The following is a 17,230-nucleotide window of genomic DNA, read 5'->3' as shown; positions in this document are numbered from 1 at the left end:
GGCCGTGTGTTTTCATTGGCACGTTCAGTGCTGCCTGCATTTCTTCCTTCAGTCATTAGTTCCCCATCATATGCTATCCCTGGAAACGGGTGAGAGTAGGCCCATTCTTGTTGCTAACGTGACTATGCATTCCTTCCATTCTCTTTTGATCCTTCCTGAGCCAGTCAATATTTTGCCCATTGAGTCCTTCAATATTGCAACTGAAGGTGTGAATTTTTCTTTTTCTTTTCCCCCCCTCTTTCCCCCAAGTTTGGGATAGGCTGAGCTTCCTCTTCCGTTTAGGCTCTCTAACTCCAGGACTTTGCCGATTTCATGATACGACTGTGCCATATAGTTCGTCATTATGTCTTTTAGGCAGCCAATTTATTCCAGCGCTATTCATGTAGCCGCAGTGTCAATCACGCTTTGCTGTGTTCTGCTGGACCTCAGGAAGTGTGACCCAATCTGCATACCGGGTCTGGAGTCCTGCATGCGGCACTCTGAGTGGGTGTGGCTTGTGCCCCTCCCGCGGATTCAGCGCTTCCCCAGAGGAGTCCGCCATTCCCCTTTCCAATGCTGGTTTGCTTTTCATACATCTCGTGGATTTCCTTTAGTAGCACCGGGGTCTTTTCTGTAAGGCAGTAGTTCTTAACCTGTCAGTCTTGACTTCTTTGGGGGTCAAGCGACCCTTTCACAGGGTCTTTTGCTAAGAACATTAGAAATTTTCACTGAAATGAGAAATTAGACCAAAGTAACCTCAAATCTTTAACAAGGCAAATTTTCCTTTCTAAAACGAGTTTACGCAAACTCTTTATAAAACCAACCAACCACATCACTATCTGTCAGTATCAACCCAATAATGTTTGGTTTTCATATCGAGCCTATAAAGGCTTCCAACTACCACTGGGAAGAAATGGTACATGCAATAATTTGCTAGCAGCTTCTGTGGGACCCAGTGCAGCTATTGATGTCTATCTGGTAAGACAATGGAAAAAAAAAAAAAGAACTACCTTAAGTAGTTAAGTCAATATTATACTTATGGCAAAATTATTGTTCTTGTTGGGTGCTGACCCATAGCAGCCCTATGTACTCCAGTTAGACATTGAGTAAAATTATAGCACACTTAGAAAAAAATCCCCCAAAGTAAAAGGAAATAGAGGAAACAACTAGGAGGCAAAGGGCATTTATAGAGGTCTAAATACAGGCATGTACATATGTAAATATATTTACATATGATGACAGGGAAATAGAGCTATGTGCATATATTTATAGGGTTAGTATTAAGGTAGCAGATGGACATTGGGCCTCCACTCAAGTACTCCCTCAATGCAAGAACACTTTGTTCTATTAATCTGGCATTCCATGATGCTCACCTTCCCAACATAATGGCTGAAGGGTGCATAAGCAAATGTGGTGAAGAAAGCTGATGGTGTCCGGCTATCAAAAGATATGACATCTGGGGTCTTAAAGGCTTGAAGGTAAACAAGTGGGCATTTAGCTCAGAAGCAACAAAGCGCACATGGAAGAAGCACACCAGCCTGTGCGATCACGAGGTATTGATGGGAACAGGTATCAGGCATCAAAGAACAAAAATCATATCATTGTGAATGAGGGGGGCGCACAGAGTGGGTACCCAAAGCCCATCTGTAGGCAATTGGACATCCCCTTACAGAAGGGTCGTGGAGAGGAGATGAGCCAGGCAGGGCGCAGTATAGCACGGATGAAATATACAACTATCCTCTAGTTCTTTTTAAAAAAATAATTTTATCAGGGGCTCATACAACTCTTATCACAATCCATACATACATCAATTATGTAAAGCACATTTGTACATTCATTGTCCTCACCATGCTCAAAACATCCGTTTTCCACCTAAGCCTCATGGCATCAGCTCCTCATTTTTTCCCTCCCTCCCCGCTTCCCTTTCCCTCATGAACCCTTGATAATTTATAAATTATTATTTTATCATAACTTACCCTGTCCTAAGTCTCCCTTCACCCACTTTTCTGTTGTCCATCCCCCAGGGAGGAGGTCACATGTAGATCCTTGTACTTGGTTCCCCCTTTCCAACCCTCCCTCCCTCTGCCCTCTCAGTATCTCCACTCTCACCACTGGTCCTGAAGGGATCATCCGCCCTGGATTCCCTGTGTTTCCAGTTCCTCTCTGTACCAGTGTCCATCCTCTGGTCTAGCCAGACTTGCAAGGTAGAATTGGGATCATGATAGTGGGTGGGGAGGAAGCATTTAGGAACTAGAGGAAAGTTGTATTTTTCATCGTTGCTACATCACACCCTGACTGGCTCGTCTCCTCCCTGAGACCCTTCTGTATGTAAGGGGATGTCCAGTGGCCTACAAACGGGCTTTGGGGTCTCCGCACTCCTCTCCTCATTCACTATGGTAAGATTTTTTGTTCTGGTGATGCCTGATACCTGATCCCTTCGACATTTCATGATAGCACAGGCTGGTGTGCTTCTTCCATGTGGGCTTTGTTGCTTCTGAGCTAGATGGCCACTTGTTTACCTTCATCCTCTAGTTCTTAAATGCTCCCCCCCCCACTACTATCACGATCCCAAATCTACCTTACAAATCTGGCTAGACCAGAGGACGTACACTGGTACAGATAAGAACTGGAAACACAGGAAATCCAGGACAGATGATCCCCTCGGGACCAGTGGTGAGTGTGGCAAAGGGAGGGAAGGGAAGGTGGAGGGAAGGTAGGGTGGAAAGCGGAACCGATTACAAGGATCTACATATAACCCCCTCCCTGGGGGTCTGACAACAGAGAAGTGGGTGAAAGGAGATGTCGGACAGTGTAAGACATGACAAAATAATAATGATTTCTAAATTATCCAGGGTTCATGAGGGAGGGGGTGGAAAGGGAGGGGGAAAATGAGGAGCTGATACCAAGGGCTCAAGTAGAAAGTAAATGTTTTGAGAATGATGATGGCAACAAACGTACAAATGTGCTTGACACAATGGATGGATGGATGGATTGTGATAAGAGTTGTACCAGCCCCCAATAAAATTATTTTTAAAATCCCCAAACAATAAACTCTGTTGCAGCCTAGATAATCTGGACTCACAGCCGCCTCCTGGTCCCCAAGGCTGCCAGTCTCTACTGGTGCTCCCGGCTGCATCTTTCTCTTGCGACGGGGCGGGTGGGTTCACGCCCCTGACTTTCGGTTAGCAGCGAGTGCTTTAAACCTTGCACTACTATAGCGTAGAGGCCAGCCACTTCTCTCTGTGGTCCATGAATTCTATTAAAAAGAATTGAGTCACACTGAATATTGCCTTGCAAAGTAATGCAGTTACCCCAAGGGGGCGCTTTCAGAACACCTAACAGGGCTCAATGTCAAACTTTGTCCCATAGACATTTGAGCTGGTGAAGTGTGCTCCAGAGGCCTGCTTCTCCAGTCAGAAATATTAGACGGAAGCCTATTTTCACCATTTCCCCCGATTGTTTTAAAAGCATTGACAACAAATTAAGACATGCACAACCAAGTAGCCGTTGGAATGATGAGACTGCACCATGACATCATTGGGGATGATAAACTCCAAACGAAATCAACAGACGACACGATTCAATCAGGTGTCATAAGAGTCCCATGAACATGATACAGCAGTGTCCATAGCGGTTGTTAAGGCTCAGGTATGTCACCATGGAACACGTGCCACGGATGGCTCGCTCACTCATCGCATCTTTGTGAAACCACTACATATGCAAAATCACAAAACACACCATTTTACCCCCAAAAGCATACATCCTTCTTAAAAGTGGCAAGTGTTTTTCGTTAACACTTTGGTTGCCTTCCTTTTCTTCTTCTTCTTCCTTTGACTATAGGATCCCTGCCTTCGCCTTCAAGGCAACTTACCTGAATCACTTCTCTGACTCCTTCACCTTTCCCTTAGGCTCACGTTCTCATATCATGAGCACACGCCTACAGAGGTCAATGAAAAACGAGTGCACCGAAACCTTTATTGAACACAAGTCAACGGCATGTGAGGCTATTGTTTCTCCACCTGTCCCCCATCTAGGTCTCTTCACTTCGGAGGGGGGTGTCTAAGGTTTTTGTGTTGGGACCCCCTCCCAGAAGGGTTCTGCGCTCTTGGATTTACACCATGTCAAAAAGGTCGTTTTGGCATCTTTCAGGGGCTCAAAGCATCTTCCTTGCAAATGCTCCTTCAGTTGTTTTTTAGGGGCAAAGTCTGAAAGGGCGAGAGCAGGCTCAGAAGGTAAGAGCTCAGAAATGCTCCCTGGACTGTCCTACCTGTCCTCCCGGGGATGAGCAGGGGTGCTGGCAGGAAGGGAAGAAGAACTCCTCAGTGGAATTTCCTTGGTGGGTTTTCATGTTCTTAAAACTTCTCCCCAAGAAGCCGTTGCTGAACGTTGCTCTCTCCATCATAATGCTTGGTCTCATCCCTGGTTATGGCTCGGCCCGTACAATCATCTTCATTCTTAAAAGATGGATGAAAAGGCCAGCTGTTCAAACGAGTGACCTTCATGCAACGCTTTTTACCCCCTTGAGGCCAAGGGGTTCCCTCAAACTTGAACTCACCGAAGCATGTGAGATCCCCATTCCTGTAGCTGTCTCGTCACGGATAATTCCCTGGTCGTCTTGCACCCCTCTCTGGACTTTGGATATAGTTTCCTGCTTGGCTGAGGTTGACAGTCTTCCCTTTCTTGGCTCATCTTTGAAGTTTTCCTTAAAAGGCTCAATGTATCTCAAAACTGTTGTTTTATGTAGGGCACCATTCTTATAAGCTTGCTTCAAAATTTTAATAATTTGGGAAGATACCCACTTGAGCTTCCTTAAAAATTTGATATTAGCCCTGATTGAAAAGTCACCATCATTTCCACAAAAATAATCTTTTTTTTTAAGGCATCACTGTGAGACTAAGTTACTGCAACGAGGTGTCTGCAACCACCCACTGATTACAGGAACACATTTCCACATCTTGATGTTTGGCATAGACGCACGTGTGTATGAACTGGCCCTAGAAGGAATACATTTTTAATTTACTCTTGTGTCAACATATATTCTGGTCAGTGGGGAAGGACATCCCGCCTGGTAAAGCGGAGGGTCCGAAAAATAGAGGAAGAGCCTCCAGTAGCTGGATTGACACGACAGCTGTAACAATGGGCTCTGCAGGACTGGGCAGTGTTTGCCTCTGATGGACATGGGGCCCCCAAGAGTCAGAACTGACTCAGCTGCACCTCACGGCAGCAGCAAACATGCTTCCCACCCCAAAGCACAGTCACATTAAACATTGTCATCTCCCTTGGAGGATCCCCAGAGTGGCACGGTTAAATGCTTGGCAGTTCGAACTGACTCAGACTCCGAGGGAGCAAGACCTGGTGCTCTGCCTCTGTAAAGATTATTATGCCACTGCCGTGTGTCCGGTGTCCCTGTCCATTCTTGCCGTCACATCTTTGGCTTTGGTTTGAAGGTGCGTGGGCTCTCTGGACAGAGGTCTCTACATCCCTCTGTTGTCAGAATCATGCCACACTGCTTCTGGGATGTCTCTAGGAGTATGTGACTCTCTGCCCTCCGAATGCAGCCACCGGCCATCTTCAGCCTAATTGGGGACAGGTGCTGAGTGAGCGCCCTGGGGTGTCTGTGCATCCTTTGGAATGCTGCAGACTCCCCATAGGCTTGTAAACAGCGCCCCCCTCAGTCACAGTGTCCTTCCAATACACCCCACCCCTAAGGTGTATTGGGGAAACCACCAGGTTTCCTTTCCTCAGGGACCACAATCTAGCTGTGAAAGTGCCTCAAGAAACCCCAAGTGCTTCATTTTTATTTCTCGCGAGGCTCTGAAGATACTCCAGCAGTTTAACCTCCTTCCCCACCTGTCTCCATTGTGTTCTAACTGTCCTCCACACATCCCTGCCTGCAAAGGACCGGCCACAGAACGGTCTCAGGCTCCTATTGTTAGATGCCAGCCAGGCGGTGCGCACACAGGACCTTGTCTGGTCCCAAAGCGCCCTGGTTGAGCCCCTTGGTTGCAATGTTGGAGCCCCTTGGTTGCAGCTACTGTGTCAGTCCATCACATTGAGGGGGGCCTTCTTCTTTTGTTTTTTAGCGGATCCTTTATCAAATATGATGCTCTTCTCCAAGGACTGGTCCCTTCTCATAACATGTCCAAAATACAGGAGGTGAGATCTTGCCACCCTTGTTTCTAAGGCACATTCTGACTGAGCTTTTTCCAAGACAGATTTGGTTGTTCTTCTGGCTGCCCGTGGTCTTCTTCGCCAACACTTGCTTTTCTTTACCTTGAGTCATCCTTGGTTCAACCCATCTTCCAATTCCTAATTTACGTGGTGCCACGTCAGCAACGGAAGGTCCCTGAGCTTGATTCTATCCACATCCCTAGGGGATCCTCTCCATTGGGGAGGCAGCTCTTCCCTAGTCATGCTTTGAGCACCTTCTAACTTGAGGGCTCATCTTCCAACACCGTGAGGAACAGAAGGTTTTCACTGACTAATGAAGCTCACCAGGTCCTTTTTTCCTAATCGGTCTTAGTCTGGGAACTCTAGTGGAACTTGTCTTCCATGGGCAACTCTGATGGTGTGTGAAATACCAGTGGCATACATCCTAGTATCACGTCAACACACACACTACCACAGTGCAACACACCGACAGACACGTAGTGGTTCCAGCTATAAAGCACCTCCCCAGGCCCCAAATACAGAAAACACTTTCCACCCAAAGATGTTTATCAATTTCTATTTTCCTTGAAATCTCAAGGGCAATTCCCTGTATACATACTGAAATAAGAAACTGCCCATGCATTTTTAAATAATAAGAATAATCAATCCTAATAAAAATAATAAAACTGAACGAATGAATGGCGACACTGTCATATATAATCTAGTTCCTAGGAATTATTTGATGTAACGAGGAAATAAGGGGAAAATTGTGATCATTATTTGTTTGCCATTCAGATTTTCGTCATTGGCTCTGTCTCTGGGCAACGGGGTTGGATTACATCGAGGTCTCTCCTATACATTTTTTCCGGCACATCTCCCACGGGTGAATGTTATGCAGTTGAAACATAAACACTACAAAAACAAATCCCCCGAGCAGAATGGCTGCTGCGATGGCGATGAGGGTGTGTCCTGGGAATGGCAATGGCACCTGATCCACGTAAATCTACGACAGAGAAAAGGTAGTGAGTAAGATCTTTGAATCCAGTCAGTCCAAACAGCCCATTGTATGCGAGTCCCACAACGGCAGCGACACTATTAATAACTTAACAGAATTCTGCCCATGCTTCGATAGATATTTCCAAACTCCCTCACTGCCATCAAGTTGATTCGGACTTACAGTGACCCTATAAGATAGGGTAGAACTTCCCTGGGGGGGGGGTGTTTCTGAAATGGCAACTCTTTATTGTAGTAGAAAGCCTCACCTTTCTTTCTCTGAGCAGCTAGTGGTTTCGAACTGCCTAACTTGTGGTTCGAAGCTCAATGCAGAACCACTACACCACCACCAGGGCTCGCTTCTCTCTCTCTTTCTCTCTCTCTCTCCCCCCCCCCACTGAGTCTATTCTGACTCATAGTGACCCTCATGGACAGGACAGAAGGGTCCCTGTGGGTTTTGGAGATTGTAACTCTTTACTGCAGGAGAAAGCCTCATCTTTCTCCTGTAGAGTGGCTAGTGGTCTTGAACTTTCAACCTTGTGGTTAGCAGCCCAATGCACAGCCACTCTGCCACCAGCTAAGGCAAATGGAAGAAATGAGGAAGTCCAAGAACAGAACAGAAAATGTCAAAGGGCCACTTGAGAAGACGAAGTCAAATATGTTACTGAAATGTGCAAAGACCCGGCGTCAGAAACCAAAAAGGAAGATGATACTCAGCATCTCTTACACTGAAAGAATTCAAGAAAAAAAAATTCAAGCCCAGAATTGCCCCATTGAAAGATTCTAAGGGCAAAATATTGAACGATGTAGGAAGTATCAAAGGGAAATAGAAAGACTACACACTGTATCCAAAAGAACTAGTCAACAGCCTGCCATGTCAGGAGGCAGCACACGAGCAAGAACCAATGGTGCTGAAGGAAGAAGTTCAAGCAGCCCTGAAAGCATAAGGCTAAAACAAGGCTCCAGGAGTTGATAGAATATCAGTTGAAATGTTTCAACAAGCTGATGAAGCAGTCTGTACCAACCCATTTAGAAGACAGCTACCTGGCCATCTGACTGGAAGAGCTATGTAGTTGGGTCCATTCCAGAAAAGGTTACCCAAGGGGAAGCTCAAATTATAGCATGCTATCATTACTATCACATGCATGTGAAAATTTATCGACGATCGATCATCCAACATCGATTCCAGCAGCACACTGACAGGGAGCTGACAGAAATGTAGGCCCCACTCAGAAGAGGACATGGAACAAGTGTCACCATTGCTGATGTCAGATGAATCTTTGCTGGAGGCAGAGAATAACAGAAAGATAGTTTTTGTGTTTTTTTAGGTCATACAGAAGCATTCAATTGTGTGGATCATGACAAACTAAAGGATAGCCTGAGAAGAAGGAGACTTCCAGAACACTGCCTTGTGCTCATACGGAACGTCACAGTTAGGTCTTTTGGGCCAACATGGCTCCTGTGAAGAAGATATGGGTGGAGTATAACCTGTCAATTAGGTCACAGCCTGATGACCTCCCTTGGAAGTGCATCTGAGATATATAACCCTTTGGAAGCCAGCCTCTCTCTCTCTCTCTTTGCCTTGACCTTCTTGACTGTTGACCCCAAGAGCTTCCAGAGCCCTGGGAGGTTTTCCACCGACTGTGGATCCAAAGCACTTTTGACCCACCAGCCTGTGATATTCCAGCATTCTGCATCATTGCACGTGAATCTGATGAGGGACTTATGGGCTATTATCAGACTTATGGAGTTGAGTGGGACTGGGCTGGGATGTGCCCTTGTTGTAGAATTACATACACCCTGATATAAAGCAAATACAAGTGTCACTGGATGTGTGTCTCTAGTCAACCTGGCCTAATACACAGAACTTGTACACGGATCAAGAGGCAGTGTGTAAACAGAACAAGGGAACACTGCATGGTGTGAAATTAGGAAAGGTGTGTATCAACGCTGTATCTTCTCACCATACTAGCTAAATCTGTATGCCGAGCAAATCACCAGAGAAGCTGGCTCATATGAAGAAGAATATGGCATCAGGATTGGAGGAAGGCTTATTAACAACCTGCCGGCAATATGCAGATAACACAACCTTGCTTGTTGAGAGTGAGGAGGACTTGAAGCACTTGCTGATGAAGATCAAGGATTGCAATGCAAAGACCAAAGACCCCACAACGGAATCAGGAGGCAACATCCTGATAAATAGAGGGAAGATTTAAGCGGTCAAAGGTTTCCTCTTGCTTGGCTCCAGTCAGTGCTCATGGAAGCAGCAGTTAAGAGATCAAATGATGCATTGCATTAGGTAATCCTGCTGCACAAGACTTCTTTAAAGTGTTGAAAAGCAGGGTTGTTGTTACTTTGGAGACTAAAGAGTATCCTACCCAAGCCACGGTTGTTTTCAATCTCTTCATATACACGCGTGAAAACTGGACAGCCAATACGGAAGACTGAAGAAGAATCGATGCATTTGAAATATGGCCAAGAATACTGAAAGTACCGCAGACCGCCAAAGAACAAACAAATCTATCTTGTAAGACGTACAGCCAGAATGCTCCTCAGAGGCAAGGACGGCAAGATTTCGTCGCATGTACTTGGAACATGCAATCAGGAGAGATCAGTCCCTGGAAAAGGACATCATGCTTGGTAAAGCGGGAGGTCACCTGAAAAGAGGAAGAGCCTTAACAAGGTGGGCTGACATCGTGGCTGCAACGATGGGCTCAAACCTAACAAGAGCAGCACTGGGCAGCGCTCCCTCTACTGCACACAGCGCCGCGAGGCGCGGGATCTGACTTGACGGCATCTAGCCACAAGGACAATAGCACTTATCTCAATGTGGCAGGATAGGATAAACAGGATTAGATTGTATTTTGAGTCCATCTCTTTTGATATGCCAAAGAGATTAACCAAGCAAGTAGAGACAGGGGCCTCCAATCACTAAGAAAGAAGTTGGTGGTCATGTGTTTCCTGTGGACCCAGGGTCTCCGGGATGAGAAAGTTCCAGACCCAGAGGGAGAGTGGGGACAAGGCTATGCTCCTAGGGCTGAAAGAATGAGAAAGACTTCCCTGGAGAGTTGATGGTCTAGATTTGGAATTCTAGCTTTCTGAACTGTGACAGGAGAAGGCCTGGCGGCACTGGATTGCTAGACATAAGGTCAGCAGTTTGAAACCACCTGCATCTCTGAGGGAGAAAGACAAGGTTTTCTACTGTCGTAGAGAGTTAACTGTCTTGGAACATACAGGGGGCAGTTCTATTCTGTCCTGCAGCATCTCTATGAACCAGAATAGACTTGCTGGCCGTGAGTGAGCAAGGGCCAGCAAAATATGTCTGTTTGCTAAAGCCATCCACTTGAAGTATGTCTGGATAACTGTACTAGCTAAGCCACAGGCATGAAAATGTACCCTTTATCTCAAAGGTTGTTGAACCCCATTAGCTCATTAGGAGCTGAATGGTGCTCCCTCAAAACACTTGTCAGAATCCTCACCCCTATACCGATGGAGGTCACCCCACTGAGGAGCATGGCTTTTTGTAATCCTAACGAGGCCATCTCAGTGTAGAGGTTATGCTGGGCCTAATCACTTCTGAGATAAAAAGGGTAGATTAGGCCCAGAAGTTCTAGCCAACTAAGACACCTCTCTCTCCCCTCTTTCCTCTCATTGTCATCGGATCGATGCTAACTCATAGTGACGCTATAGGACAGGGTAGAACTTCCCCTGTAGTTCTGAGTCTGTAACTGTGGATGGGAGTAGAAAGCCTCGTCTCGCTCGAGGAGTGGCTGGTAGTTTTGAACTGTAGACCTTGCAGATTGCAGGCCAAATCATAACCACTCCACCACCAGGGCTTCAGACACAGCTCTAGGAAAGGTTTTCTATCTTGATTCTCCTTCATCTCACAGAGCCTACCTCAGGACTAATTCCTTTTCCTGTATTTTAGTGAGTCCAATGGCCTGTGCTTAAACAATACCCACAGCTTTGGAAAATGGACTTGGTGGCAAGGAGTTGAGTTAATCCGTACCTTTACTTATCACCAAGCAGAGGGGTTTCATTTGTCATTCCTTTCCTAGGTCACCGTCTCCCAAGTGGCTCCTTCTGGACTATTTCTCCCCTGACCACAGAAGCTCAATGACCACACCAACGGACTCATTCTTATTGCCTTTGCTACCAACATACTGATGTTTCCCATTACTACCACATCAGTTCAGAATTAGCATACATGGACCCCTTAGTCTCATGGTTTTGGCTCTCTCACCCAACAGGATATTCCTTGGGGGTGAGGTGGTGGCATCAGCAAGTGACCCTGAATGAAATGTGTCATCAAGCCATTCAGGAAAACCTTCACTTTTCCTGCCCCCACAGCAGCAGCTGCCATTGTAGGAATGACTGAAATGAGTTGCTGTTTTCATAGGATATGGGGAGAGCAATTTTGGATCTTCCAAGTTTTAGAGTACTTAAGACCCAAGGCACATAACCAAATAGCATTGGAATGTAAAATATTACTTTCCAAACAATATTGGAAAGTAAAAATGTCCTCTCAGACCTATGAGAAGAATGAAATGTAATCTCTGAAGGGCTTTTGGAATGTTTGTGGAAAAACCCCATTGTCTTGGACAAACTCTCTGAAGCCCGCTCATGTATGTATGCACATACACACACGTGTATGTATATGTGTGTATGATAGAATACTACTCTGCCATAAAGCAAGATGAACTCCTGAGAGATGCCACAACACGGATTAACCTTGAGAACCCTATGCTGGATGAAATAAGTCAAACACAAAAGGACAAACCATGTACGATCTCACTGATTTGAAATGCCCAGAGCAGACAAATGAATAGAGACCAGAATTTAACGGTGGCTTCCGGGGATGGAAGGATGGGGGAATGAGGTGGAGTCATCGTTGAGCTAGCATTGAGTTTCCATCTATGGGAATGGAGACTTTGGTAATGGATATTGGTGATACTTACATATCATCATATTGTTTGTCTCATTTAAATAAACACATAAAAATGCTGAAGTCATAAATGCTGAAGACATAAAAATGTCCTCAAGTAGAAAGAAAATGGTTTGAAAAGGACGATGGCAACATATGTAAAAAGGTGCTCAACACACTGGATGGATAGATTATTATAAGAGCTGTAAGAACCCCAATAAAATGATTTATTAAAAATTTTTTTTAAAAAGCTGAAATGGCAAATGTTGCATTACCTATATTTTTACAACAATTTTTAAAAAGTGACAAAACCAAATTAAGTCTAGAAGGTGGGGAAGGAACAAAAGTAAATACAAGCACTTATTATTTTGTTTCCTTAGCCTCAATTGGTTGTGTCCCCTGTCATGCAATAGTTTCACCATCACTGACGGTCACAGGTAGTTTTATTGCACAAACCTGGCCAATAGGAACATGTGGAGTTAATAAGGTTGCAGTTTGATTGGAGGGTAAAGCGATAAATGGCTTGGCAAGCCCCACTTCTCTATTGCACTCTGGTGATCTGACCATCGTGCGGCATCATGTTTTCTGCCTCAACTCATGAGCTACACTCCCTGTGGGACTAGCCACCCATGGATCTTGTCTTTAGAGCTTGAGGTTCCTCTGAGACCTGCTTCACCACTCTGCTGGGAGTATATCACTTGAGCTTGGGGGCTGTCAGATCCTGTCATCTTGCTGACTGTTGGTGACCCGCCCTGCTGTTTGCTGCCTGTGGCTGGACTGCCTGCATTGTCTTACAGAAGACTCAGTCATCTGCTTTCTTGACCTTGGACACAGCGACCCTTGTGAGTTGAAGGACTTCCAGTATATGAACTGTTTCATGGAAGTGAGTTGAACTGAACCCTCTGTACTGCTGTGTGGACTAATTTGCTGTTGTCTTTCATGCAGTATCTATCTATCTATCTATCTATCTATCTATCTATCTATCTATCTATCTATCTATCTAACCATAGGGTCCTAGTTTTGTTTCTCAAGAGAACCCTGTCTAACACACTGACAACTTCATCATCATTCTCTAGGATCACTGTTCATCATAAAAATCCTACCAATTAAAAAAAAAATCTTCAGTATATCTTGCTTTACCCTTGTTATCTCATTTCCCCATCCAGCACCCCATTTGATACCTTACACGTTCACTGTACCTGAAATTCTTCAACTAAGTTGCAAAAGGTGACCCCTGGAACAACAGATACCTTGAAGTGAAAGAGTTCAGAACCCTGGTTGGGGGGGAGGGGCGGGAGAGAACAAACATATCCAGTCATTAACAGTGTCAATGTATATTCCTTTAGGTAAAAATACAATGTGACAACTCTTCCTACAGGTATTGCATGGAAACCACCTCCTGTAGGTACTTTATGACACTTCTAAATTGAGTGATGCTTTATAAATTTTGGCCTCTATGCCTGTGGCATTTTAGAGGGAGTTCTCAGCTATGCTAATGGACCAGATTAAGGTGGGATTAAATATTTTAGAAGAGGGTGTAGACCAAGTCAGCCCCTTTGGTTCTGAAAGACTAAAACCACCCCTCCATCAACACCATGCCTCTGTGCAGACAAGCCATCTGGGAAGCAGCGAGAACTCCTAGGGCCTTAAAGGAAAGAGCCCTCAGTGGGCCATGTGTGGAGTGGCAGAGGCTGAGACCAGAGCCCCTGGAGGTATGGCAGTATGAGTGTGAGGCAAAGCAGCAGGTAGACTTCCTGGCCCAAGGAGACCTGCTGGTGACCTCATGACTGAGAGGGACCCAAAGGACCCAGGACTGAGAGGCTGAAGGCCAGAGAGAGCCTTGGCTGCTGGCTGAGGAAGGGAATTCCTGTGGACGAGAGATTGCAGCCTTCATGGTTCCTGATCCTGACCTGTAGAAACTTATTAAATTCCCTCAATTATATTGTCTGTGAGTTCTGCACTGAAATGAATTATTGAAGACAGCATTAAAGTCGAGGGTCATGGGGGAGTGGTTGGGGGCAGACCAGGGTCAAGGAGGATGGGGGGTGGGACATGTCTGATCTCCCCATGGGCCTAGGGAAGCCAAGACCGTCAGCTATCGACCACTTGAGGCTCACCCAGTCCTCTTTCTAAGGCTCTTGGGCATACACTTCACCCATCAAAATAAAAGAAAAGAAGAACTTAAAATAGAGGCATTTAGTAGCTAAGTCCTGTTTTAGAATGAGGAAAAAAATAAATTCCAGACAGATGTGTAAAGCCTAAGTTGTTCTTAGTGATTTCTTCTTTTGTTAATCCTCGTACTTTCATTCTGAGAGGTCCCATCATTTTTGTTGACTTTCACGTCATCCCCTTGACTGTATCAACTTCCTATGTTCTCATGGAGAGCTGGAACAGGAAACCACGTGTCTGTCCATATGTGCTGGTGATGAAAACTAAGCCCACATTTCCCTAATTTTAGAAAAATACCATTTCTGCCCCATTAGGTTAGAGAACACAGCCCAACAATCACAAACATTTTTCCCTTGGTGTCTTGGTTTTTAGGCTTATTCCTGGGGTTATTTGAGGTGCTGATCCAGAAAATTCTACTGGACAGACCCCATTGGCTCTATTTGCTTAGATAGTGATGTTCCACTATAAATTCAGCAAACCCATCATACCAATTTATTAGTTTATCACCCTGGTTCTAACTATGGAAAGAATTTGGACCCACAAATTATAGGATAAGACAAAAAAGGTCAGAAAAATTTGAAAAAGAATTAGGCATTAAGGGCTTCCCAAGGGAAAAATGTATGAAAGATCTATGGTGGCTAGTTGGTGACACATTGAACTGTCAATCATAAGTCTGGTTGGAACCCACCAGTCACTCTGCAGCCTTTAAAGACTTGAAAGTTTGAAAACCCAAAGGGGCAGTTCTTCTCTGTCCTGCGGGGTCCTTCTGAGTTAGAATTGATTAGATGGCAGTGGGGTTTTCTTCTTGGTCTGGGAGATTGTTCAGTATTTACAGAGATAGACAGAGACTACACGTTAGATACTACAAAGCCGGAACATAGCTTGAGAAGAGAGGAAAATAAAGAAAAGCTGAAAAGGCACATATGTGGAAGGTGTGGGTTCAATCTAGTGTCCAAAATGTAGTGTTTCCTAGCAGTTTCAATACATATCTGGAAGAGCTAAGCTTTCTACTTCAAATTATGTAGTAAACATTGCAGAACACATTTTCATACACACAGAAGTCGATGGATAACTCACGTGAGATATTTCAGAGGTGAGGTTGATGCCAGGTTTGTTTTTTAAGAAAAACTCTAACTTTTCTCTTAAAAGTTTCTGTGCATAGGTGCAGAAGTTGTTACATCTTATAACAGGACTGGAATATTTTAATTTTAACAAAGGAGTGAACTTTGACAGGCACATTGTGGGGTTCAGAACATTTGAATCACTACCAGTGAGTTGAGTACGAGTCATGGTGACCCCATAGGAGAGAGGGACCTAGGACCCCATCGGGACTTCTGTGGGTTTCTGAGGCTGTGGATCTTGATGGAGCTGAGAGTCACCTCTTTCTCTTGCAGAGCGGCTGGTGGGCTTGGCAAGCTGACCTTGTCGTGGGCAGTCAGACACACAACCCACTGCACTATTGGGGCGCCTTATTGAGGGTGCAGGAACTTTTTAAGAAAACACGTTGGAACTGCCCGCTCCTCAGTTCCTAATAAATGGGAAGTGACAGTTGGGGAAAATCCAAGTTCATGTAATTTGCACTATTCAAATAGATCAAAGGTATAATTTGACCACAATCTATTTTCAATAAAGCCAGAATGCACTTCCTCTCTCTCAGGCTAGCTGACGCTACCATATACTGCTTTTCTCGGAGTGGGAAGAGTAACGTGTAGTGTATGGAGTACGTACTATAGCTCCCAAACTAGAGCTGATAGGGCCAAACTGGTGCCATTTTTTGAAGCAGCAGGTCAGAGATACACAGAAACAAGTCTGCTATTTGAGGCACCAAAATGTGTGTTGGCCAGTGTAATCTATTAGTCTTATTTCTTGGCTCAAGGAATGAACATTAAAGCCAACTTTCAGAGACTCCTAGAAATAAGGACAGTCAGGGCAACGGAGGTGGTGGTGGTGGGAGAAACAGAACAAAACATTCTCCGTGCACTTAATGAGACAATTCCCATCATTCATGGATACCTATCCTTGCTGATTTTATTATTGTTAATTAAATGCGGGAGGTGACATTTAAGAGGCCTCCTAAAATGGAAACCTATTACAGCTTTAAAACAGACCAATGTTGTTGCGTTTGTTCCTACGTGCCGTTGAGTTAGCTCTGCATGAGACACTAGAACTGCCCCATGTGCCAGAAGGTTCCTAGCCTGTGGCACTGTGGCTCTGGATTGGCCATCTTTTGAGGGAGAAAGATCTGGCTTTTTATCCCTGGAAAGAGTTACAGCCCTGGACTCTCACAGGGGCAGTCCCATTGCTGTGGGTCAGAACTGACTCCGCGCAGAGAGTTTGGCTTTGGAATTGTTAGGGGACTAGATTTCCGGTCGTTCTCCTCCGGAGCTGCTGAGTGGGTTTGAACCACCAGCTTTTCAGTTCGCCGCGGAGTGCTTAGCTGTTGCACTTAGACATGATGTTACGTTTAATTCAACTCCTAGGGGAAAGAAACTTTGTGAGCTTACATGGATACTGATGTTGAGCCCTTCAGGATTGTACACTGGCACGTTGAGACTCGATTTTAAATAAGTTTGCAGTTTTTTAACGTCTGGTGGCGTATGATGTTCTAAAAATACAGGAAATATGGTTTAGGTACATGCATGCTCTCTTCTCACGATACATAGAATGTGGGTTACAATGACAATGCAGTGCAATCAACCCTGGAACATTCCCACCCTCCCCGCTTTCCCCCCACATTGGTGTCGATTCCCTATTTCCCCATCCCCTCCCTCCATTTCCCCAGGTCTTGATCAATCCCCACTATCATCTGCGTACTTCCTTCAATCCCAGTTTCCCTATTCGGATAACTATTGAAAACTGGGGCAGACACCAAGCAAGGATCCAGCAACAATGGTCTCACAAAACTGGTAAGAGACTATAATGGAATAGAAACCAGAGAGGATTAAGAGTATGAAAAGTTCAGAATAAATTCACACTGGGTCTAGAGTTATATCAAATTAAAAGTTTTACCTTCCA

General features: G+C 45.0%; 1 protein-coding gene across 1 annotated transcript in view; it reads right to left on the bottom strand.

The window, feature by feature from the left end:
• Positions 1-6,964: 6,964 nt before the first annotated feature.
• CATSPERB (catsper channel auxiliary subunit beta) overlaps positions 6,965-17,230 on the bottom strand; it is a 147,149-nt gene continuing 136,883 nt past the window's right edge. The window contains exons 24-26 of the mRNA XM_075531640.1: positions 16,720-16,820; positions 13,246-13,320; positions 6,965-7,132 (exon numbers count right to left, since the gene is read on the bottom strand). Of these exons, the coding sequence (XP_075387755.1) occupies positions 6,965-7,132; positions 13,246-13,320; positions 16,720-16,820 (344 nt within the window). The remainder of the gene's footprint in view (positions 7,133-13,245; positions 13,321-16,719; positions 16,821-17,230) is intronic.

Source organism: Tenrec ecaudatus, chromosome 14 (assembly GCF_050624435.1).
Source record: "Tenrec ecaudatus isolate mTenEca1 chromosome 14, mTenEca1.hap1, whole genome shotgun sequence".
Lineage (NCBI taxonomy): Eukaryota > Metazoa > Chordata > Mammalia > Afrosoricida > Tenrecidae > Tenrec > Tenrec ecaudatus.
Note: the sequence above shows the minus strand (reverse complement) of the source record. Positions and strands in the feature narration are given on the sequence as shown.